This window comes from Electrophorus electricus, chromosome 7, assembly GCF_013358815.1.
Source record: "Electrophorus electricus isolate fEleEle1 chromosome 7, fEleEle1.pri, whole genome shotgun sequence".
Taxonomy (NCBI): domain Eukaryota; kingdom Metazoa; phylum Chordata; class Actinopteri; order Gymnotiformes; family Gymnotidae; genus Electrophorus; species Electrophorus electricus.
Window position 1 is genome coordinate 17,682,591 of NC_049541.1, and position 25,816 is coordinate 17,708,406.

At 41.6% G+C, this 25,816-nt stretch overlaps 1 protein-coding gene across 1 annotated transcript; it reads right to left on the bottom strand.

Moving 5' to 3' along the window:
- Positions 1-1,522: 1,522 nt before the first annotated feature.
- LOC113583742 (scavenger receptor cysteine-rich type 1 protein M130-like) lies at positions 1,523-13,447 on the bottom strand. The gene is made up of 16 exons (XM_035528180.1): positions 13,212-13,447; positions 11,599-11,903; positions 11,159-11,473; positions 10,690-11,025; positions 10,147-10,473; positions 7,070-7,375; positions 6,708-6,779; positions 6,081-6,395; positions 5,824-5,883; positions 5,578-5,730; positions 5,353-5,451; positions 2,836-2,898; positions 2,303-2,368; positions 2,122-2,199; positions 1,730-1,792; positions 1,523-1,629 (listed from the first exon to the last, which is right to left on the bottom strand). Exons 1-16 carry the CDS (start codon positions 13,424-13,426, stop codon positions 1,523-1,525), a joined length of 2,880 nt encoding a protein of 959 aa, XP_035384073.1. The 5' UTR covers positions 13,427-13,447.
- Between the last annotated feature and the right edge of the window lie 12,369 nt (positions 13,448-25,816).

Here is a 25,816-nt window from a genome sequence, read left to right on the forward strand (position 1 = left end):
ACGACTAAACATGTAGAATTCAGTTATAAACTGCTAAGCATCTGATAAAATATAGGTGTTTTGAAATGGCCTTTGCTAGATTATAACTTAGCATTGTATGAAAATATAAAACCCTATATATAATGTAGTTTTATATAACTAAAAAAACTATTAAAAAAATCAAATATATAAACCTTTATTACTTTTTAAAAATATAGGATCATTGATACATTTTGTGTCATTTATATGAATATTCAACAACAGTATCTGTGGGGATAAAGTAGTATTGCGGACAACAAGAGACAGGTGCCAGGAATGAACCAATAAGTGGATAATGGGGAACAGGAGCGTGGTCTAGAAGGGCATGTGGTGCGTGTGTGCGTCTGGCGGCTTGACATACACGATTATTTAAATTGATATATGAAGTTGAAAGGTTGAGGTCACACAGAATGTTACAAATTGTGATTAAATGTTACAGATAATTGTTTGAGTTTGATGAAGTTCAAATGTAATTTCCTGAGGAAAAGCATAGAGTGTGGCCTTTCAGTCACACAATTCATGTCTTTCTGAGGTTTCTCCTTCATGTCCTCATAGGTTTTCCCTTTACATTTATTAGAAATTAATTGCATTCTGTCAAATCTTATTACACACATTCTAACAGCTTCCAAAGACAAACAGACAAACTGGCAAAAAGAGCAATTGTCTCAGTGTTTACTGAGTTTACACCACTGTGCTAAGAAGTTCCATGTGTGTGATGGTACAGTGATGTCAGACAGCACTGAATTAGGTTAACTTGATGATTCCAATGAAATATACTCTGTGAAGATATATAAATGTTATGCCTTGGATAAAATATCTTAAGGATAAAATGTAACCTATTATAATTTATGACAACCATCTTTCTAAGTTTTAAGCATTTACATGGTTCAAGGTACCAGACACATCAACTGTAGGTTGCACTTAGACAGATGCAGCATTTGTAGGTTGCACTTAGATGTAGGTGGTAATAGAGTCCTGTATTGTCTCAACTGTCTCCACTTGTTCAAATATGGGTAAACGTGTTGCAAGTGAAGGGAGACTGTATTGTAGTTGTTATATAAAGAGGGGCCTTCTGGCCTGCATCAACATTATAACAACATTTCTATCTTATGCCATCACTAATGTGATCATGTTTTCACTGTGCTGCCTGTGTTCTTGATTTGACACACTGACTCCACCATACAGGTGGAATGTAGTGGAGGACACAACAAGGGAAGCCACTCACCATTTACACCTCCTACATCCTGTCCAGCAGTGATGACATCATCACTGTTCTCTGATGTGTCCACTACACCAACAGGCAAAGATCAATTATAATGTTAAAATATAACAAAACCCATATATTTACAGTTTGATTAAATACATTTTCTACATTAAAAATACATACTTGCTGCAATGTTTGGGTTTGGTCCAGCATCACCACAATCTTCTTGTGTGGCCACTACACCAAGAAAGGTAACATACTGATATCAATAAAATATGTATTACAATACAAAACCTATTTTTAGGCTTTGATGCTTCCATTTGAAACAAATTGTCTAGTATTAAAAATCTTACTTGCTATAATGTTTGGGTTTAGTCTTGTGGTAATAACATTATCATAGGTCTCCTCTGTTAATATATAGAGGAAAATACAATTACATTAGCATGTACTTCATTAACAACCCCTTTCATGTATGAGGCTACAATTTTGTAACATCACTAGTCATACCTGTCACAACAGCAGCGTTCTGATCATCAGTAATGACATCATCATAATTCTCAGATACGTCCTCTACACCAAAACACAGATATACCGAGACAAACAGATGTAACTGAGCTGGCAGCTCTTAAAGCAGAGAAAAGCTTCATAAACGTAGCACAGGCATCATTAATTTACAGATAATTTAATGATTCTCTTTTCTTTTTTATTGATTTATTTGTTTGGTTATTTATTAATTTTTATTTTATTTGTGATCTCAGATGTTTTTAATGATGACTGAATATAAAAGTGCTCCCCATACAAATTCATACTTGTATTCACACCAAACAAATGAACAGTTATGGGTTTGTAGTAAGAATGTTTGTTCTGTCTGGCAGACAATCCCCAATACAGAACCACACCTGCTACAATATCAGGGCTGGGTCCAGCAGTGATGACATCATCGTAGTTCTCTGGTATGTCCTCTCTTTCTATGTCACCTAAGTTCAATAAAAGCAGACTGTCTTTAAAACAGTCCAGCCATCTTTTCATAGTTTGGTTTAAGGAAGTAGAATCACATGATCAGTTAATAAAGGAACTCACTTATGAGGTCACCGGTGGTGGTGACATCATCGTAATACTCAGGCTGGTCCACAGTCACAGACCTTTCTGGAAAAAGATGATAAATGTTTTTTACATAACTTAAAACAAACTACGGTAATGAGAATGATGTACAAACAGTCATTCTCTGATATGTCTTTTGTAAACTACTGCATGTGACTCTGGTTAGAATATGGGGAAGCACTTCTGCAAAACATCTTCTGATCTACAGATGAATAAAATGTTTAACCAGTGCAGTAAATCAGACTCTGAGACAGAGAAGCTCTCATTTATCTAACAAAGAGGAACACACACTACCAGATAGACTCATATGAGACAAAGTGGAAATCTAAAAGAACAAATAAATATTTCATGCTAGGTAACATTTTACATCTTCTGTAACCATTCATCACAGAATATTATAAATAAGGTTCAGCTAGGTGAGTTTTAATAATAAATTATTTTATTGCTTATCCATCATTCTAATATTTCTAAATGGGATCCAATTTGACACACACATGCAGAGGCCCTGTTACCTGAGACAAACGCCTGATCCACATCCTCATATCCTGAATGCTGGGATTCAGAAAGGACACTTCCTGTTAGAGGAGAGCAGAACAGTCATGTGACAGGTACAGAACACCAAATCAACCACAAACTGACTCATGTGGTCATAATCAACTGGGTTGGATACAGGAAGATGGAAATAATAACACTGCAGCCAGTAGAGGGCAGCCTAAGACCCCACACCAGAAGACACATACACACACACGGACACACAACCACACACAGCCAAACTTACCTGCATAATAGAAATTTGGGGACACTGCTTTCCATGGTGTACAGAGATATATAGAGTGTATAGAGGCTACACAAACACCCCTCTTTCATTCACTTTCTCTCTCTCTCTCTCTCTCTCTCTCTCTCTCTCTCTCGTCCTGCACACACCTTCTGCTCTGTGGTTTTCTCATCCTGTACCTAAACTAATGGTGTACAGGAATAATATAGTTGAGCTTCCCCTGCCTAATAGATGATTATCAGCAGAATTACCACACTCCTCACATGCCGTCACAGACACATTTACTCTAATACACATTCACCACTCACTTTACTGACAGTGTCTCATTATTTTAAATTATTTTCTTATTTGTGCAGCTCAGAAAAATTAGGAAGCATTTGGAAAAACAACCACACACACACACTCTCTCTTCTCTTTTCTTATGTCTCTCACACAAAACTAACTGCAGGCACAGACACTCTCACACACACATACACAAACACACAAGCATGTACACATTTTATTTCCTTTTCCTCCCCCTCTATCTCCCACAACTATGTAAGCCTTTACACACAAGCTCTCTCTGTCTCACACAGACACACACACACACACACACACATACACGCACGCCCACACAGACACACACACACACACACACATACACACTTTCTCTCACTTACACTCTCTCTCACTCTCTCTCTCTCTCTCTCTCTCTCTCTCTCTCACACACGCACACACACACACACACACACCTGCTGCTCTGTGGTTTTCTCATCCTGTACCTAAACTAAAGGTGTACAGGAATAATATAGTTGAGCTTCCCCTGCCTAATAGATGATTATCAGCAGAATTACCACACTCCTCACATGCAGTCACAGACACATTTACTATAATACACATTCAACGCTCATTTCACAAACTTGCTCTTATTATTTTACATCATTTTCACTGGTCATACATTTAGATATATTTCCAGGGTGTTTATAGATAAGTTAAATATAAGAACAATGCATACATTACACAAATACACACACACAAAACAATCTTTGACAGACATCATCGTACCGTTCTCTCACACACAGGTATGTACACTTTAACATACTTACACACACACATACATCCACCTCTTCCATCCTCCTGTCTCTCACATACAACTATGCATGAATCACACACACACACACACACACACACACACACACACACACACACACATCCACCTCTTCCCTCCTCCTGTCTCTCACATACAACTAAGCATGAATCTCACACACACACACACACACACACACACACACACACACTTTCTCTCACTTACACACTCTCTCCCTCTGCTCGCTCTCTCTCTCTCTCTCACACACACACACACACACACACACACACACACACACACACACACACACACACACACTCAATGCTCTTTTCACCCACTGGCTCCTATTATTTTACATTATTTTATTACTATTTGTACACCTGAGAAAAATTCCAAAGCATCTGGAAAATCAAACACAATCTCTCTCTCTCTCCCTCTCTCTCTCATTGTTTTATATGTAATGTTGGGAGGCAGAGGCAGGATGCCGAGGTGAGCTGTTGTTGTGATGAACACAGACATTTAACGCACACAGCAAATAAAACAAAACCCAAACATAAAGAAAACTAAGTGATAACAAGACACACAAATGATTAAACAAGGGGTCAAACACCGACAAAAGACATACTTATAACAGGACCTTAAATACGCACATTATCAAGAAAGATAATGACAGACAATGATAGATAGTGACATAACCGGTTAATGAGGTCGGGGCATGGTGATGAAGACACACACACACACACACACGCACCCACGCACACACCCACGCACGCACGCACGCACCCACGCACACACGCACGCACACACGCACGCACGCACGCACGCACGCACGCACACACGCACGCGCACACGCACGCACACGCACACACACGCACACACACACACACACACACACAGACACACACAGACACACACAGACACACACAGACACACACAGACACACACAGACACACACACGTACTTGAGGAGGACTTGAAGAGGAGGGGCCCATGCCATTACATTATATAATTTTCTTATTTGTGCTGCACAACAAAATTACAAAGAATTTTGGAAATTAAATATTGTTTTGATCACTGGCCATGCATTCAGATGTGTTTGGTTATTCGATTATTTGGAAGAAACCTCTCAATTCTAATATAAATATAATTCAGTAAATCTCAGTTTGCAGACTTCACAAACATCACCCACCCCTTCGAGTGGAGACACGGGTTCTTTTATTGATGTATCTGTGGTCGATCTCCTCATAGACTGCCTCAGGCAGAGTCTTACGCCTCCTCTTAGAGATCACTGGGTGGAGACAGACAGAAACATGGTGTCACTTCAGTGTAACAGAAGACAGACAGACTCAAGGACTAATGATGTTCAGAGAATGTCCAGAAACTGGACTGTAGATGATGTGTGAATGTGTCCCACCTCTCCTGAGCACTCTGTTCTGGTAAACCAGCCCAGAGAGAAGCACTAAGGCCAGGAAGAGCAGTACTCCCAGTACCAGCAGGACCACTGTAGGGGTGGTGCATGGAACAGCTGCTGATGCAGTTTGTAGAGGACTGGATGTCTTCTGAACATCTGGAAAGAAAAATACACACCAACAACTCTTAAGAACAAGCAATAATGCTTCCACGGTCACTTATGAAAATGACCAAGAGACAAAGAGCGAACCTGTAAAGGTGGAGGTGCTTGTGGTTGTTCTGGGTGCAGTAGTAGGAGACACATAAGGGTCTGTCAATATAAAAGCAGAACACCCAGACATTCAAAATACATGTTCATGTTCTCTAAGAAGTTGGACAGAAATTAAGCACTAACTGATTTAACTCTCATTACCCAAAATGACAATGAAAATAAACTTTTGCAAATTATTATAAATGGGAGAAAATATTTTTGCACAGAAACCCCAGAATCAAGCAAAATCCTCTGACCTGCACAGGTGACTCCAGCATCCTCTTTGTGGGAGCAGTCAGTGTGGTTCTTCAGTGAATAACTGCAGTCCCACAGGTGAATCTCATCCCCTCTGCACTTCACTCTGTTCAGCCAGATCACCCCTTCACCAGCACCAAAGGCAGCACTGCCATCAGCCCTCAGTGCCTTCCCACAGCCCAGCTGTCTGCAGACCACCTCAGCATCCCTGATGTCCCACTGATCATCACAGATGGAGCCCCACGCAGCGTTATGGTAAACCTCCAGCCGCCCAGAGCAGCTTCTCTTTGCTCCCCTCAGCCTGAGAGGCAGGTTATCTACCTCACACACACACACACACACACACACACACACACACACACACACACACACACACACACACACACACACACACAAACATACAAACACACACAAACACAAAACATTAGGAGCCAAAGCTGCACTGACAACTTTAGCTACAGAAATCATAACAGAACAGTAATATAGTAAATTATGGATTTTTCTGTAATTTGAACATGTCAGATTCACACATTTATTGATCATGGTGAGGAGAGGACTGACACTTGTAGCATTTGTAATTAATGCTCTCCTGAGTCAAATGTGGACCTTCTTTGTGTGAGAGTCCTTACTGGAGCACTGGCTCTGGGAGGAAGAGGAGGAGCATTTCACATGACTTTGCTGCACATGATCATTTCTCTCTCCTGTGTGTAGAGCAAGACACAGATTGAACTTCCAAGAGCATCCAGTTCTGTAGCTATTTATATTTACATTTATGGCATTTAGCAGACAATCCAGAGCAAATTACAAAAGTTCTTTGTCATCTTACCTTGCCAGTACAGTAGGTTGGTAGCAATATTAGACAGTTATATTTCATTTTGTATGGCACTGATTATTGTCAAAGTAATAGACAGGAAACGAGTCTATACAGTTTACTCATCAGTACAGTAAAAGTACATAAAACTAGTAGAAACTGGATAGAGAATCTGCCTACCTGAACAGGTAATGTGAGCCACCTCATTGTGATTTTCACAGCTGTTCTGCCCCCAGGGTTCAGATGGGCAGTGCCACAGAGTGGAGTCATGTTTCCTACATTTCACCTGATCCAGCCAGTTAGAATATGATTCTACTCTTGCTCTGGATGGGGACTCACTGCCTGTTCTTCCACAGTTCAGCTCTCGACAGACCAAACTTAGTGTTTCTTCACTCATCCCATTCACACACACATTCCCCCAGGTTCCATTGTAGAACACTTCCAGATTCCCTTTACAACCCTCACTGAGTCTCATTTCTTTGAATTCTGGTGAGGTGAGAGAAGGATGAAAACTATTAAATGAATGAATGAACACTATTTTCATTGCATATAGTCCAACAAAATTCTGCGCTGTACCCTCAACATGACCAAGAAAACATTAAACATTAAAAAGATATGCAAGAGCACAAACAAACACAATCAATTACAGAAGCACACAGCAATATGTTGCAATAGTAAATACAAAGTACAGTAATGTGTAAAATAGGTGCATGCGCAAGGGTGCAACTGAAGTGTGTCAGTGTCTAGAGACTGAGGTGAGTGTGATGGAGTTCACAGCTCTGGGGAAAAAGCTGTTCCTTAGTCCACTGGTTTTTATTCTTGGAAATCTTGATCCTGAAGGCAGGTGGACAAACAATCTGTGGTCTTGGTGCCGCAGGCTATCTTCTGGAAGTGGGCAGCATACACTGAGTTCAGGTCGGGGAGCGGGTATCCCGCAATCCCATGATCCTGAGTTCAGGTTGGAATGTGGGCATCCTGCCATCCTCTGGGCTACTCTCACCACCTGGGCCAAGTCCTTTCTGTCTTCTGATGTAGAGCTGGCATACCATGCAGTCATACAGAGACAGAGAAAACTTTCAGTGGTGCTTCTATAGAGGTTTGAGGGAGAGTCCAGCATGCTTGAACCACCTCAGGAGAAAGAGCTTTTACTGGGCATTGTTTTCCAGGTGGGAGATGTTCAATGCCAAGGTAAGGCTGGCTGTAATGTGGAGTTCTAGGTACTTTTATGTTGTCCACACGCTCCACTTCCATGAATAATGGAGCATGCCCTGTTCTTCTGGTTGTTCTGTAAAACACAATGAACTCTTTGGTCTTGGTAGTTTTCAGAACCAGATTGTTGCTTGAGGACCATCTGGCTATGTGATGGATCACCTCTCTGTAGTGAGTCTCATCATTATTCTTTATGAGACCTATTACTGTAGTGTGATCTGTGAACTTCACAATGGTGTTGGAAGCATGGATGGGGGTGCAGTCATGTGAAAAGGAAGAAGAGGATCAGGCTAAGCGCACATTCCTGCAGTGCACCTGTATTTAGGATGAGCAGAGATGATGCATAGTCCCCTATTCTCACCACCAAGTGTTAGGAAGTTCTAGGTGAGACAGGGCTGTGTGGAGCACTATGGCATCATCTGTGGGACAATTCCCCCCTACAGCCAGATATAGTGAGAGGTTGAAAATACCCAGAAATGATCATTTAATGCTGGTTCAGGGAGTCAGGTAGTGCTCGATGATGGTGGATCTGCTGGTAACTGCATTTGTAGTCTTTAATAATTTTAAGGCCTCTACAGATAAGAGGTTTGTAAGTAGCGGTTCATTCTAGCACAATGTGTTCAGACATGCTGAGATGCGCGGATGCTGCAGCTTTGCAAGCCCCCAGGATGTTAGTGTAGATTTGGTCCAGTATATTATTGCCTCTGGTTGGGAAATTGACATTTTTAAAGCTGGTCTATGTGGTTTAGCATATAGTTTAGCATGTAGTTCTCCTCTTTTGTCTCTCCTTTACTTCCGATCCCTCCTTGGCCTCCTCCTCCACCACTGTGGGTGTTATGAATGCACACATGAGAGAGAGGATCCAGTTGCTAGAGGTTTTATTGAAGAAACGGGGCAGGTTAGAGGAGTCAGGTGGGTACTTGTAGTCAGGTGGGTCTGAGGTCAAAAATGCGGGGCAGAGTCAACAGGCAACCAGGGGTCATGGAGGAGACGAGGTCTGAAACACAGGCAGGATACGGAAACCAGGAAGACAAACACGTATATGGAAGGCTCTGTATGCAACATGGGAATGGCAACACTTCACAAAGAGAGTGACAGGGAGGGGAGCTTAAATAAGGGGAGTAATGAGGAGAATAGTTATCAGGTGTGTAATTACTACTCTGGCAAACCAGATCAGAGATGTCGGTGAGAAGAGGTAGGCATGGCAGTGCAGGGATGAGTGTGGTTCCAGGAGTTCGTTTCAGTGGAATAGCTTCACTGGGATAAAATTCAATTTATCAGGTGTATAAAGTTGGCATCATCTACCAATTTCCAAACGTTCAGTTCTCCCAAAGAGGAATAATGCCTCGAGTGTCCAAACAGGCAGACAAAACACACAGTAGGACAAAAAACTGAGAGTACCCAGTCACTGCATTTTCCTTTAGCAATTATTCATTTAATAATGATAATAATACTGTTCCCTCAAAATTGTTATTTAACAGGGGCATCACTAGAAATGATAGAGCAAGTGACTCAGTAAAATGTTTCCATGCACCAAAGCATTAACACCACATAAATTAACTACAGGTACTACATTTCCCATAATAACCCAGCATATTTCCAAACACTTGAGCAGCTAGAACCTTCACTCAGAGACAGTGTCGAGTATTTAAAAGCAAGTCAGCCAAGTAAAAGATAATGGTAATTCATACATTTTAAGGCTAGCCACTTATAACCACCGCAATGTAGTTACACAAGGCAATAACACAATGTAATATTTATACAATAACAATATAGCATAATTCTGTAAAGCCATTTACAAATTTAAGGGTCTTTGTATGTACCAATATACCATGTTTTTCTTCTTTTTCTTGTTACAGTGTTATTGGGCTTATTTTACTGCAACAAAACAATTAAATAATTGTCATATTTTATACAAAAATTAATGAAGATAAAAAAAATTAATGATTGTGATAAGCCTATTTTATAGTGATCATTATATACACAACTTTGAAAGACAATCAGCCACATCAGGCTGATTGAAAACAGCAGCAGTCAGCACACTTTACCTGAACACACCACTCCTACATCCTCTTGATGTCCACACTCATCTTGTCCACAGAGTTGATACCTGCAGTTCAACATGGAAGTCTCGTTCCCATCACACTGCACCTCATTCAGCCATATGGGCCCAGTTCCAGGACCAAACCAGGCTGGTACATGGGCACTGAGGGCCACTCCACACTGCAGCTGCCTGCACACCACCTGGGCATCCTCAATGTCCCATGAGTCATCACACACTGTCCCCCAAGAGCCGTTCAGGAAAACCTCCATCCTTCCTGCACAATCTCCCCCAGAACCAACCAGTCTGATGGAGCTGTGGCCTGAGTTAAACACACACACACACACACACACACACACACACACACACACACGCACACGCACACGCACACGCCCGCCCGCCCAGAAAGAGACACATGGAATTGTTTTACCAAAATAATGACTCCAGGTTCTTATTTTTGATACTAAGTGATAAATGTCATAAATCCTCACACAACAGGGATACATTTTAGAGCGTATTAGGTACCCATGTTTTAGGTTAATGTAACACATACCAGAGCAGGTGATTGACAGCTGTTCCTTGGAGCTGCAGGAGAGGTTGAGGAGTTTTGCACTGCTGCAGTTCCCCAGATGAGCTTCACTCCCAGAACAATTGAAACCCATCACACACATGTGGCTGTGTTGATCAGGGCTGGATGGAGAGGAGCTGAAGAAGTTCAACACAGAACCACAACCCAGCTGTCTGCAGACCACTGAGGCCTCAGACACGCTCCAGGAGTCCAGGAGAACTCTCCTCCAGTCCTGACTGAAGTAAACCTCAACCCGCCCCTCACACTCCCTCCTTCCAGACAACCTCACTCGCCCCTCATGAAAGGCCTGAGAGGAATCTGAATGGGAATATAATTAAATCTGAAAATTAAAAAGGTTTTTATTTTAGCATGCAAAATATATTTAATGTAATGTGGTGTACATTCAGTAATGTGGTGAGTGAATGTACACCACATGAGTGGAAGAGCTCACCATTACAGATGACTCCAGCATCCTGTTCATGAGAACATGCTGTTCGACTCCATGATGAGATGGGACATTCTGACAGGTGTGTCTCGTTACCATGACAATCAAACACATCAGCCCTAATGCGGCCACTTCCCTCCCCAAACCAGTCTGCCCCCAACAGAGCCACAGCACTGCCACACTTCAGCTGCCCACAGAGGACACTGGCAGCTCTCATATCCCAGGTATCACCACAAACTGAGCCCCAGTCACTGAGGTACTGGAGCTCCACTCGACCAGAACAGGAGTCCCAGCCGTTCACCAGACGTGCCGCTGTGTAACCTGAACACATAATTGACATCTTAGTGCAAGAGCATTCAGTTCATATTTATTGTCATTATACATGCATGCAAATGTACATACATGGTATGTAAATAGTAAGAAAGAGATAAATATTGACATATAACCTGAACATATTAGTCCCACGTCATTATCATGGGAACAAAGTTTGGGTGAAGACGTTATTGGACAGGAGTAAATATCAGATTCGTTGCCTCTACACTGAAGCTCCTCCGTCCACACCTGGCCCTCCCCTCTGCCAAAAGCAGCTGCTCCCAGCACCTCCCCAGGAAGCCCACAGTCCAGTTCTCTACACACAACCTCTGCATCCTGCTGGTCAAAGTCAGCATCACACACTGTGGTCCAGTTCTTCCCATGAACCACCTCCACTCTCCCAGAGCACAGGTGAGGACCGTCGGTAAGTCTGGATTTCCTGTGAGCTGCAAATTTGTATTAAACATTGTGAGCAGAGCACACGTGAACACAAGCACATTGAAAAACAATACATCAAAGACACAAGAATATGAGAGACTCCATTAAAGGTTTCCTACAAGGTAAATCTACTCTCTCAGACACCTGGTAGACGATATTACTCCAACGTATATGTTTGTAACTGATGTGTTAGTATCGTCTAAATAGTGTGAGATTCACACAGTCAAACAAGAATAATGATAAGTTTGGTGATCTGACATGTGCACTGAAATTGTTTTAATAATAATTACACTAATCACAAAACAAAACAGTGATACACCTTCTAAATTCTTTCTGGTGATGACAGAATTAGTAATAAATTGATGTTCATAATAAATGTACAGTCCACCTCTCAACAAACAACATCTGTAACTTTGTAATGTTGAGCGGTATGGAGGTGGACACGTGCGGAGACGAGCGAGATTTATTATGGGTAAATCTAAAATCAGAGTCATTAAGGCAGTCCAGGGTCAAAGAGCCAACACGGAGAGTACGAGGATACATAATTAACAAAACAAACACACGGAGGCAAACAGGGGAAGCAGGCCATAACAGACTAGGGGAAACTCAGGGCTAAGAAACACGAAGGCTAGCTAACAGACTTACAGGCTTTGCAAAAACATCAAAACAACCAAACACATTCACAATCACATAAACACGAACATTCAAATGAACAGCAAAACACTGGGATCCAGACAGTTTAAATACCTGAACGTAATACTAGAAACGAGGGACAGGTGTGGAAAATCAAACGACGGGAGGAGAAAACGAAACCATGGAACGTAACTAAAACCACAAGACAGGGAAAACACGGAACACGGAACCTGGGAGGGACCAACCTGCTGGTCAAAAGTCTTTAATCTACTCTCCCAGAGACCTGGTGCAGGTTATTAGTTAAGACTGGGATTGAAATCTATGTATTATAATGATAAACCACAGGAACATTAAAAAGGAATAATAAAACCCTTCTATATATACACACAGTACATGAGTTGGATTTCTTCATAACTACAAGTGGACACACCACTTTAGTGAGTTTTGTATTTAAAAGATCTGCTAAACATTACAGATTTAAAATAAACACAAACAGTAAAGTTATTTTTGTGTGTATCATGACTATATACAACAATGTAAACAATATAGTTGCTGTGTTGGACATTCATTGTTTTCTCAGAGTAATTACTTGGTATGACAAAAGTTTTAAAAGACATACAAGTGCATGTGTACCACCTTTTGTGATGGGAGAGTGAATATTAAGATCAGCTGCAGCCTACCTGAACAGATGACTCCAGCATCTTTAGCATGAGACCAACAGTAGTAATTATTACGACGACTGAAACATTTATTCAGTGTAGACTCTGATCCTTTACAGTTTGCATACCCCTTCAGTATTGGTCCTGATCCTGGTCCAAAGTGAGCATCATGCACTGCAGCTTCAGCCTCCCCACAGCTCAGCTCTCTACACACCACTGCAGCATCTCTCATATCCCAGTAATCACTACACACTGTTCCCCACTGTCCTTCATGAAGAACCTCCACTCTCCCAGCACAGTGACTACCACCATTCACCAGCCTCACACTGTCTGTTAAAGTAGAGAGAGAGAGAGAGAGAGAGAGAGAGAGAGAGAGAGGAGGATTTAGGGTGTTAGGATCATGGTTGGAATACCAGGAGCAGCATCTAGAGGAAGGAACAATAAAGGCAGCGGATTCTAATTCATCTGCTTTACTTCTCATAAAGAAGAGAAGATGATAACATAAACTTTACTGATTCCCAGAGTAATGTGAGGTATATCAGAGAAACACAGAATACACACATTCACACATAAATAAATAAATACATATGTAAAAAAAAAAAAAAAGCATATAACACACAATAGCTCAGAAATACCAGGTAATGACCAGCTAATAATGAACAGAGTATTCACATGTACTGAACTGTACTGGAACATGAGTAACTTAGAACTGCTCTTGAGGAGACACAGATGACCTACTGATAAAAACTCCTGCAGACGTCTGTGTGATTAGATATTACTGTGTGTACACAAACCAGGGAGAAATGGTGGCATCTCCCATTAGCACTGAGAATGTGAAGGAGTGAAGGTCTGAAAGAGGGTTGAAGACGTTCAGTGTTGCTCTCTGTCCTGATGAAGGGGACTGAAGGAGCTCCTGAGCTCTACCAGTGTACTGTGCAGTGGGGGAGGGAGGGAGGGGCTCAGGAACTGAGTGCAGTTTCTCCTGCTCCTCCTCCTCCTCTCTGTCACAGCCTGTGGAGAGTCCAGGCTTCACCCCACTACACACTCCACTTTCTACACCAGCTTATCCAGCCTGTTCAGACTGGTGATCACTACTGTCTCAACTAACTCTGATTCATTACAGAGTTGAGTCACATTTATAGTTTCTTATATAGCAATTTGTTAATCCAACTTTATTTCTATAGCAATTTTCATAAACAGTGGCAATTCTAAGTGCTTCACATAAAAGATTAAAATTATAAACAGTAACAATAATCAATCATAATCAATTATAAATAGATTTAAGCAGAACAAATTTCAAATGAACATCTAACTACTACTAAAAGAAATTAAAATGCTAAAAGATTTCAAATTAAACATGTAAAGAGCTGAGACAAAATAAAATAAAGACAGAATCAATTAAGAATGAAAAATATAAAAGTGCATTTTAATTATGAAAATTAATTTAAACATTTTAAATAAAATTCAGAAATGCTCTGTACTAATGTGATTTGAAATCTTCATAAAATTAAAGGGTTATTGTATAGACTTAAAAGTATCTAGTATCAGGGCTCGTCTAATACTCTGTGTCTACTGGCTACTTTTAAGAGCTAAACACTGTCTCTCCATGATTAGTCTTTACCTTGTGCAGCACTAACTGACTAGTTCCTACTGATCTGAGAATGTTTGTATAATTTGGTGTGTACTTACCAGCAGTAGTGAGTGAGAATGTGGACATCAGAAGAATTAAAGTCAGACAGCTGTCCATCTCCCTCTGCCCTGCACACACTCTATTCAACTCAACAGGCAACACAAGCTTCACCTCCACTACCCCAGAGAGACTGAAGGAACTTTGTCCCCTCAGCCCCTTATAGAGAGAAAGAGAGAGAGAGAGAGAGAGAGAGAGAGAGAGAGAGAGAGAGAGAGAGAGAGAGAGAGCGCTCCTCACAGCTGCCAATCACAATCACTGTTACCTTATTAGACAGAGAAGGGGAAATCATCAAACATTCTACAATGACAAATCAGAGGATGCATGTTTGACTTACTCCATATATATCAGAAGAACGTCAGCGCTGATGAACAGAACTCCACCTCCCGTCTTTAGAGGCGTCTGACCGAGGAGAGTGTGGTGAGAAAGTCACCAGCATACAGGAGACTGATTTCAGAGTGAGGAAGCACTCAGTGTAGATTCAGCTTTAATGCCACCTGCACAGAGCTGATCTAAACACTGATTAATACTGTATCTGACAGACAAATACACACCTAGTTTGGGTAAGGATACGGATTTAGAAAGATACTGGTTTATCACTCAAAGCACTAGTTTGTCACTCAAAATAAACTAAATTGAATAGAAAAACATACAAAGACTTATATTTTAATAGCCTAAAGTGAGAAAGATGACGCTTGGTTTTCAGTTATTTGAAAGGAAGCATATAATAATGAAATTATGGCTGCAAAATAGAAAAACAGTAGATAATTTAATAAAGACTTTAGAATATATGTTTTATTACAATTCAATTTAAAAGTTTTAAAAACCTTTATATAGATAATGATAAGATGTGACAAAATCATTTTGCCGTATAACTGTAATACATATTTCATCCACAAGGTAGCAGAAGAGGATTATGAATTTTATAATCACGGCGGTGAAACAGATATTTTATTCTACTGACAGAAAAAAGTGAGAAAAATTCGCCCTCACTAAAAACACATAAGAAGTGTTTTATTCTTCAATGGGCAGTTTTTTAAAATAAACCAAGAGAGAAAGAGAACAAGTGATAATGGCACAGAGAGTATTATTGTATTCTGAAATGATTTTGAATACAGCTCTTTCAAAATGCATCAAAGACTAAATACACACTTTTTTCTATCAGATAAGACTTGTATTTATAACCCTGTTGTTACCCAGTCCAGAGTATCTGAAACTTGCACCATTCTGACTTGTTCCCAAATCACAGACTGTGTGCAGTGTTGGATTCTGGACCAGGCTACACATATAAGAAGACAGTGGCAGAAGGGCTAGGGGCACATTATAGCCTCGACTTTTGTCTCAAGTTATCCAGCTGATTAGAAATTTGTGTTCAGTGAAATATCTCTTAGAGTTTATGAATCACAACTGATACAAATGCTTTTGTTTGTTTATTTGTGCATGTAGTGGTAACATAAATATAAACTTGTTATACCAAAGGAATAATCAAGGCCAACAAACATGTAAACATTCAACCACACAACACATGCACACAGAGATGTAAACAGTTTTACACACAATCACAAAAGTACTTCCCATTTTATTGGGTCGTCAATGTCCAGTTCATTTCAGTTCAGCTTTATGAAACTGCCGTTCAATCTTTGTTCTTTTTTTTCTTCTGCCCTCTTATAGTCTACTAAGGTACTGCAGCACTTGAGTGTCCTGCTGCTCTACAGCAGTTCAGGCTCTGAGCTGTACGGAGAGTGTCTGAGTGAGATCCCACATCTCTTCTGCTATCCTGCAGAAGATCATAAGAGCCACTGGCAACCATCTGCTGCTCGTCATCCTTCTGTAACACAGTCCAGTGTTAGAACCGGGCAGCACAAAGTTTTGTTCTGTTTCAGTCTGTAACTGTAATTATGCATAACTGTAATCTGTAACTGTAATTCTTTTACTTACCTCATCTGCTGGGAGGTGGGGTCAGTGGCGGCAGGTGTGAACTCATACGTGGGGTTGGAGATGTACGGGGCTGATCCAGAAGGGCTGCTGTCTTCATTCTCATCTTCCTGAAAGCCAAACACACATACTTGCATACTGCATATACACACTATAACAGTCTAATTCATTTTCCTTATATTAAATCTTTCTTCACATGCTTGGATTAATTTTTCTGTTTGCATATTAAAAACATGTTGCTATCTTGTGATGCACCGTGTCCACACTAACCTTGAAGTAGTGGAACTGGAAAGGCTTGGATTGCTGGGTGTAGGAATGGTAGGCCACAAATGCTCCAGCCACGATAAGGATGACGAGTAACAGAACACCGATGCCCATCCCTGCCTTGTGGGCAGGGTGGAGGGAGGGGCCGGAGGGGATGGAGCTTTCAGTGGTCCATGCAGCACATGGATGATCCCATTGGATGCAAAAATGTCAAATTCGATAATGTAACGGTCATTGACATATCCAGAGGAAGCCTGGAGGCAGAAAGGATCTGTTAAACTTTGTTGGTAATTATTTGCATCCACTAACACAGTTTTCAGGAGACATTGTGCATGCCTGATTTAGACTTGAAGTAAATGTAATTGTTTAGAACATCCACTAACTATAATGCAGCTTAAATGAGGTAAATGTTTACCAGTGTCTGGGGGCTCTGCAGGCTAGGAACCCCTTTCACACTGAGTGTATGTCCCAGATGTGTTCGAACATGGCTGACGTTAATGAGAGCTTGCAGCACCAGAGCTCTCCCATCCAGCAGGTGGTGCTCTAAATCCCTGTAGGACAGTGTCTATTCCAGAGAGAGGGGGAGTGTGAAACACCTTTAATCTTGACTCATGAAGAATGCAGACATCTGTGTGGTATGGAGAGGACCAAACTACCTCGTTCTCATAGAGACCGTCATTATCAGGCACAAACAGGGTGGACTGGGTGGTTATGTTGCTGAGACGCCTCACAAACTCTTGACCTGATGCTGAAGTTCTGGAGCAATTCAAGATTTGCTGGGGATGGGAACAATTTATGAGACCAGTCAGTGTCAGTTACTGGGGAACATCAGAGCCAAATCTGGTGGCAAGAGTCTGATATGAGTGTATCTGATATCAGTGCATCAATGTACACAGCATAGAATGCTAGTCCTTAAGAACTACTCTGATAAAACCAGAACTAATATGTTCTGGTAACAACAAACTGGCTGTAATGCAGTTTACTCAGGAGTGTTTTCTTTAATACTCCAGGGATTCTGTTTGGAAAGTGCAGAACATGTTTTTCATGCAGCTTGTAAGCTGTTATACTCACTGACAGAAAGTTGGAAAAGTTGGGCTTGGAGGAGAGAACCTGTAGCAGGTTTCCAGTGCAAGTGTATCCATCACCAATGTAACCCATCTTACACTCACATTTCACATCTGGTAAAAGAATAATATTAACAAATAAATAATCATGCGCGTGCGTACACACACACACACACACCATCTATATTTAACAGCATGGATTCTTGTATTAAATGCAAACTTGAGGCTCAGTATAGTTTGGCTTGAAGTTGGAATTAAGGTTTAAGGTTGTTGTTATAGTTAAATATTGGGATTATGGTTTGAGGCTGAGGTTATGGTTTGAGTTTGGAGTCATAGTTGAACTATGGGGTTTAACATGTTTAACATGTTTTATGTTTGTCATGCACCATCATAAGCTGCATGGTCTTACCCTTTGGCCAGTAGCAGAACGTGTCCCAGGTCCTACTCAGGTCAGTTTGTTTGCCGTAGTCCACGATGCCCACATGACCAAAGGCCACGCGCTCCTGCTCGAGCCACCCGGCAGAACACAGACTGTACCCAGCCTGTGTGGCCCACAGATAGGACGTCAAACATACCGCACAGCCATCTCTATCTCTTGCTCAGATGCTCAGTGTGCCTACTTGCATCTACACCCACCTGCTGAGTGTAGGACAGTTGTGTGTATGTAGCAATAGTGCCTCCCTCCTGCTTGCAGGCCTCCTGGGCCTGTGTGCAGTTGAGTTTGTACACTCCCAGTGGAGAACGGTAGTGGAAGACCCAAACGGTCTTATCTGAGGTAAAGCAGATAAAGTGTAGATTACACATTTAGCCTCAACCCTATAATTTCACCCTGATGGCCAAGAAATAAACAATTATCCATACAGTTACTTATATTTCACTCAAATAGAGAACCAATGTGAGAACTTTAATTCTTGCAGGGTTTCCCTAGTACAAACCAAAGAAAGTTGATATTCTGAACAAACAGTATAACAGACAGTATTTTATTACAAAACAAATATGGTAGGCAATGACTGGGAAACCTGGAGAGGAGTGACTGGGAGGAATGTTCTGCCCAATCTGAAGCAAGAGGTGGGATGTTATTTGACTTCTGTACTATCCATGATTGGTGTACAACAAAGACAAAGTCTGAACACCAGCCTGCTCATAAGTGTACATATTATCAGAGCACCTTGGGCCAAAGGTCAGTGATTAACTTTGTGGTTGTGTCATCTGACCTGCGGCCATGTTTTGAACACTCATGTGGAGAGAGGTGCGCAGCTGTCAATAGATCACAATCTGGTGCTGAGTTGGATCAGATGGCAGGGAATATTCTCGGTCAGACCTGGTAGCCCCAAACATATAGTGAGGGTCTGCTTGGAAACACCTTCCCAAATGATTTGAAGAGAGCTTCTTGTACTTTCTGGAGTAATTGGGGACACTGAGTATGGGTGGACCCTGTTCAAAATCTCCATTGTGGAAGCAGGTTCATTGTGGCTAAATCTTTTTCAGTGCCTGGTATAGCGGCAACCCAAAAACCCGGTTGTGGACTTTAACAGTGAGGGATACCATTAAGCAGAAAAGGAGGCAAGTTGAAGGACATGGTGATCTCCTGGGAAAGAGTGGCACACTCCCTCTGGGCGAGAACTTGACCCCAAGTGGAGGAGTTTAAGTAACTCAGGTCACAAGTGATGGCAAGAGGAATTGTGATATCAACCATAGGATAAGTTCAGCAATTTCTGTAATGTGGCAGACTGTAGCTGTGAAGACGGAGCTGAGCTATAAATTTAAGTTCTCAATTTACTATTTCCCAACCATAACCTGCTCATGAACTTTGGAGGAGCGTAAAGCAGATCCGCTGTTAAGAGAAGCCAGTTGAAGTGGTTCAGGCATCTGATAAGGATGCCATGTGGTCACCTCCTGCCGTAGGTATACCAGACATGGCCAACAGGGAGGAGGACTATGGGCAGACCGAGGACATTCTGGAGGGACTACGTGTCCAAGCTGGCCTGGGGAAGCCTGGGGATCCTCCAGGAGAAGCTGGAAGAAGAAACCAGACACCTGGGCTTCTTTGCACATCCTACTACTCCTGTGACCATGAAATGGACTACGTGTAGAACAGGATTACAGAAAAGGTGTACAGTGCTACTGTCAGTGTACTAAGCATCAGAGTGACACTGGCCGTTATCCTACATGCAGCAATTCACTGGAAGCACCTTCAGCTCACACTCCAGACCATCACCAATGTAGTCACGCACACACACACACACACACACACACACACACACAAAATATACAGTTCATTATGCAGGTGTAGAGGAAGAGACACCTGCTCACTGCTCCAGTCAGTGTACAGATGGCATGCTCGTGACAGCCTCCGTTATCATTCGTAACACAGGGGTCCACCAGACATGGCCGTCTCCAGAGTAGCCCGGTGCAGTTCACCTTCTCGTGCTTCTGGGAGCATTTGGCGTTCTTCAAGCAGCCCCTATTCCAGAACCCACACAGGTCAGCCACTGGAGGCAGGGGAGAGAGATTGAACATAATCCATATATTCTATAATAGAAATGTGTACATCTGTATATTTCACAGCTTATATATTTATACCTTCTGGAAACACAGCATAAAGGGTGTATGTTAATGTGTATATATTCTGTATTTAATGTGTATACATTGTCTACTTACAGACTGTGGGGGACTATCTACTCAAGCTTTTCACTCACTTTCACATATGTGGTAAAGTGACAACAAAAAAAGTGATTTGATTTGATTTTACTTGTACGCACCTCCAACAGTTTGAAAAATGTCTTGAAGCCGTGTTCATTTGCTACATCTTTGAGGTCAGGCTGCCAGAAATAAATGGTGAAATAAAGTCCAGGTTAGAGGTCATTTGGTGTTTTTGAAAAAATCTCTAAGTGCACTCCCTGTACAGCAGGTGTTGTTTGCTATGTTTGGGAACATGTGGAATCTAAACTTCATTCCTGTGCTCTCAGTAGTTTAAAGTGACTTAATCTAACAGTGGAAGTTAAATTTCCTCTGAAGCTACTTCTGTAAAAGAGGCAATAACAGGTGCTGAGGTCAGGGGTTTGCTATGTGAAAGCTCATTTCTTCAAAGTTTTTTTTTTTAAATAAATAATAAAATAATTCTTAGCATCATTTGATAGATGAGGAAACCTGGATTTATTCACACCATTAACATTAGATCAAGAGATTTGTCTGACAAAGTTGGTCAAAAGAGGCAAAACCTTCAAGGGTATTTACTTTGCTGCATGATAATATCACTGAACTAGTGGTTTGCATCTTCCATACGCAAGACAGTCTCAAGATAAATGCCGACACCTACGAGGCTGGCAGACTTATTCATTCCATTCAGCTTCTGGAAGCTGGGGGGGATGAGAACCGTGTCGATCTCGTGGAAAATCCCGTTGTTGCTCTCCTGATCGCTGTACACCACTTTGGCCTTGTTATTGATATATATCGAGCCCTGCACACAAAGCACAGTTTATACATCTCAGTAGGACTGCAGGGAGTGAAGTGGCTCTTTTGTGTTGAGGTCAGCACGCCTACCTCCAAGTAGGAGATGGTGAGCGTTTCCCCGCTGAGCGTGGTGAGGTTACGGGGCTTCATCAGGTCCTCCGGCATCAGGATACGGCATGACACGATGTGGTACAGGACCAGCGCTGCGTTGCTCTCTTTATTCTCTGGCTTCTGGTACTGGGAAGTGATGCAGGATTATGGCGTGACCGAGAGGACTGTTGGTCCAGTCATTCAACATGCACACTGGGCAGTTTCATAAAACACTTGGACTTACTTCTGCCTTTTTAAGTGCCTTATTGTTAGGAGCAAACACAGTGTATGGACCATGTCCTTGTAGGAAATAAGCATCAGACCACTGAAAGCATAAACATATGCTGATTATTTCCTGCCTGCATTAACTAATATTTTGTAACACAGGGTTCAAGAAAACAGAAAAATAATGATTAGAAAACACATAAATAATACAATTCAAATGAATGACTGAGACTCACTAACACACTGTAGAAGAAACTTGTCAGCTCTCTGTTTCGGAGCTCCTGAAGGCACAATGGGAGACACATTTAAGTTAGTGAAAATGAGATGGCAGAGAGTTTGTGTGTGTGAGCGAGAGCGAGAGCGAGAGCGAGAGAGAGAAAGCGAGAGCGAGAGCGAGAGAGAGAGCGCGCGCGCGAGAGAGAGAGAGAGAGAACGCTCCTTGGCTCTCACCTGCATGACGTTACTTTTGCAGGTCATCCCATCTCCCATGTAGTCCTTGCGACAGGTGCAGTTCCTCTCACCTGGCCCTGTCATCATACAGATGGCTTGCTTGTGGCAGCCTCCATTTTTCTGACAAGGATCAGATGAATAGATTACAGCTATTCGCATTCATTTATTACGTTAGGGCTCAGTGCAGTCACACATGCCAAACCCTGTGATGCCAGATTACATGCATACACCAGCTACTTTAGGTGAAGGCAAAACAAGGCAAGTTTATGTGTACAGCACTTTTCATACACAGTGCCAATTCAAAGCACGTCAGACAAACACACAAAAATAGTGAATGAAATAAAATAATGAAATAATTTTATTGTTTTTCATCCCGAGATCTATAACCTCAGGAAGTTTTTGTGAAAAATAGTTACATCTGATTTACACAGCAATAACTAATACATGAAAATAAAAGATGAACAATATATAATGATAAAATAAAGTGCTGCAGATATAAATTAATACAGAGAGCTCAATTATGACCAGTAACACTTTTAACCTCAATTTAAAAAGATTTGGGCCACATCTAAATTCATCTTGGAGTTATTATCAGTCATGCATAAAAAAAAAGAAAAAAGAATGCTGCTTCTCCGTGTTTGGTTTAAATTCTGGGCTCCACATTCTGGGCCTTGTATCCTTGGATCTCAGAGACCTACTGGGTTTTTACTCCTTGAGCAAGTGATCAAAATATATACTAGTAGTCAACTGGTATTAGTCAACCTGGTTGGAGATAAAATCACGCAAAAGTGTCCAAGGTCTTGTTGGAACATTAAGCCTTTCTTAATACCCTTATAGTTTCTTAATATTCATTTGATATGGCCAGTAAAGGTCAGTCCTGGGTCTATTAGATCTCCAAGAACTTTCTAAGGCTGAGATTTCTTACTACATTTTTAGATCCCTAGATTCGCGATGGGGAACAATTTAGAGATTCTCTGCTCTGTTGCCAAATATCATAACCTCTGTTTTGTCTTTATTTACTTTCAGGAAATTCTGTCATTCAGTTATTTATGTGCTACAAACAGAGACAGAGTGTCTATTAGGATAATCATCCAGTGAGAGAACTAAGTGTATATGTGTGTGTCATCTGCATAACATTGATAGGAAATCTTATTGTGTTGTAGAACTGGCCTAATTGGAGCATGTATAGCTTAAATAAAAGTGGACCAAGAACAGATCCCTGGGGATTCCACATTACAGCTGTCTTCATTACTACCTATCTGGACAATGGGAACTCCAGACTTCTTAATATGATCCAGAACACTTTAGGAGAGGTCCTAAAATATCAGTTAGTTAGTTGATCGCCACTTTAAGGTAGAAACGGCCAGTGCACAGTTAGAGACTGAATATCTGGTTGCTGTACATAGTTTATGTTGGCCATCATTAAACTCTTGATTAATGGTATGATTTACAAGGCTGCAGCTGACTGGTTAATTTTGGTCGGTGGATCTCAGTTCCACATGTAAAAACCCCAGCAACACTCCTGTGCATGATAACACTCTGTACCTAATCTCTAGTGAGTGTAAGTACAAGATAGGCTGCTGAGTGCATTTTACAGGCAAATGGGTTTTGCTGTGCTGGGCTCATAGTCCAGAGGCTTTCTTACCTTGTATCACAAATTGATAGGATTACACTGCTGTCCATTTCCAGACTAGCCTGCTTTGCACACACATGCTGTCTGAAAGCATAGTGAACAGTGCTTTTATTTCTTCACTTAATTTTTGCGATTGAAGTCAAATTCAGGTATTTAAAACCAACTGGGTTGCAGCCTCCATTACTGAGAATCAGAACCTGGTTCATAAGTTAAGTTTGTTATATAAGTTGATATTAGTTTTAGAAGTATTAGTATTAATAGAAGTACTAGTAGTAGCATTAGTTTTAGTATTAGAATAAGTATTTGTAATAGTAGTAGCAGTAGTAGTAGTTGTTGTTGTGAATCTACTAAAAAGCAATACTCTAGCATTCTGTCAGGATCTCCTCTGTCTTTTGTGTCTTTGCTGTTGGCACCTCTCGGGTCTTTCTGCCTAACCATACACCTCCTGCTTTGGTTTTGGCTCCTTGCTCCTCCTGGGAGGTGTTCTTTACTCCTCCTCTAAGTAGTCCTCTTTAGCTGTCCATTGACTGCTTGTATACTCCCCTGTTGTATTTGGCATTAAGCTTTAAGTCTTATGTTCACTCTCTAATGTTCTTAGCCTGTAATGCTCTGCTTGTTAGATTGCTTAATGGCAGGGTTTTGATTGTTTTGTGCTGCCCTTACGACCCCTAGGTTACACATATGAAAACCAAGCACAGATGCACATGCGCATGCACATGGTCGGGGAACCAACCTTGTTTGGGCCTGTGTGTACACAGTCTGCATAGGCATTGCAGCTTCCACTACCGTCCAGACATGGATTGATTGCTGGAGAATCAGAGGGCCAAAGTCATCAACATGACGCACAAAGGAATGGACAGTACACTGGCCCCAACAGCACATTACAGTGCCCAAACACACACACACACACACATGCACACTCAAGCATGCACACAAACATGCACACTCAAGAAACATCACAACTGAAACTGAGACATGTCAGACTTACACACACACACTTTTCCATCCCCTGCATAACCTGGGTTACACACACACTTCCTGCGTCCTGGGATACTTATCTTACACACAGCGCTGGAGGAGCATCCGCCATTATCCTTCGCGCAAGCGTTCACCGCTGAGGAAACACACACCCACACACAAATACAAACAGAGCCGCGTCTCAAATTTCACTTTGTAACGTAACAAGGGGCAAAGCTTTAAACCACTACCTATCTGTACAGTATGTACCGTTGCCCTGGTAACCAGCTGCACATCTACAGTAATATGAATGATCTGCTACGTTCAGTAGACAACTGAAAACCACACACACATTCAAACAAAGTTATAACAAAACACGTACATTTTAAGACAAATATAAAGGTATATTAGAGGTCCCAGAAAGAGGAGTATGAGCATGAGATGTTTCAGAGAGTGAGAGGAGTCAGAGAGAAGAGGGGCTGAGAGTGAGAGGGATCAGGGAGTGAGAGGGATCAGGGAGTGAGAGGGGGCTGAGAGTGAGAGGGGGCTGAGAGTGAGAGGGGGCTGAGAGTGAGAGGGTCTCACTTACTTTGCACTGGTGTGGCACGTCCCTTTACATGAGTCTGTGGTTATGGCTGAAATAAAACACGGAGCTAAGTTTCTTTTCTCATCACAAAAAAGAAATTAAATTTGTGTGTGTGTGTGTGTGTGTGTGTGTGTGTATGTGTGTGTGTGTGTGTGTGTGTGTGTAATTCCTCACCTATAGAGCAGAGTGTTCCTCTCCATCCAACGTCACATTCGCAGGTGCCATCCCCCTCCTGACCATCATTACAGTGACCATTCACACACTTACAGTCTGCAGTG

Bases quoted from the DNA above. Each gene is read 5' to 3' on its own strand.
- LOC113583742 (XM_035528180.1), bottom strand. From the start codon at position 13,426: ATGAGAGATGCTGCAGTGGTGTGTAGAGAGCTGAGCTGTGGGGAGGCT. The intron at 5,452-5,577 runs GTGGGACACATT...GTCTCCACCCAG, and splicing joins GAACAGAGTGCTCAGGAGAG to TGATCTCTAAGAGGAGGCGT. The intron at 1,793-2,121 runs GTGTGGTTCTGT...GTTTTGGTGTAG, and splicing joins CAGCCCTGATATTGTAGCAG to AGGACGTATCTGAGAATTAT.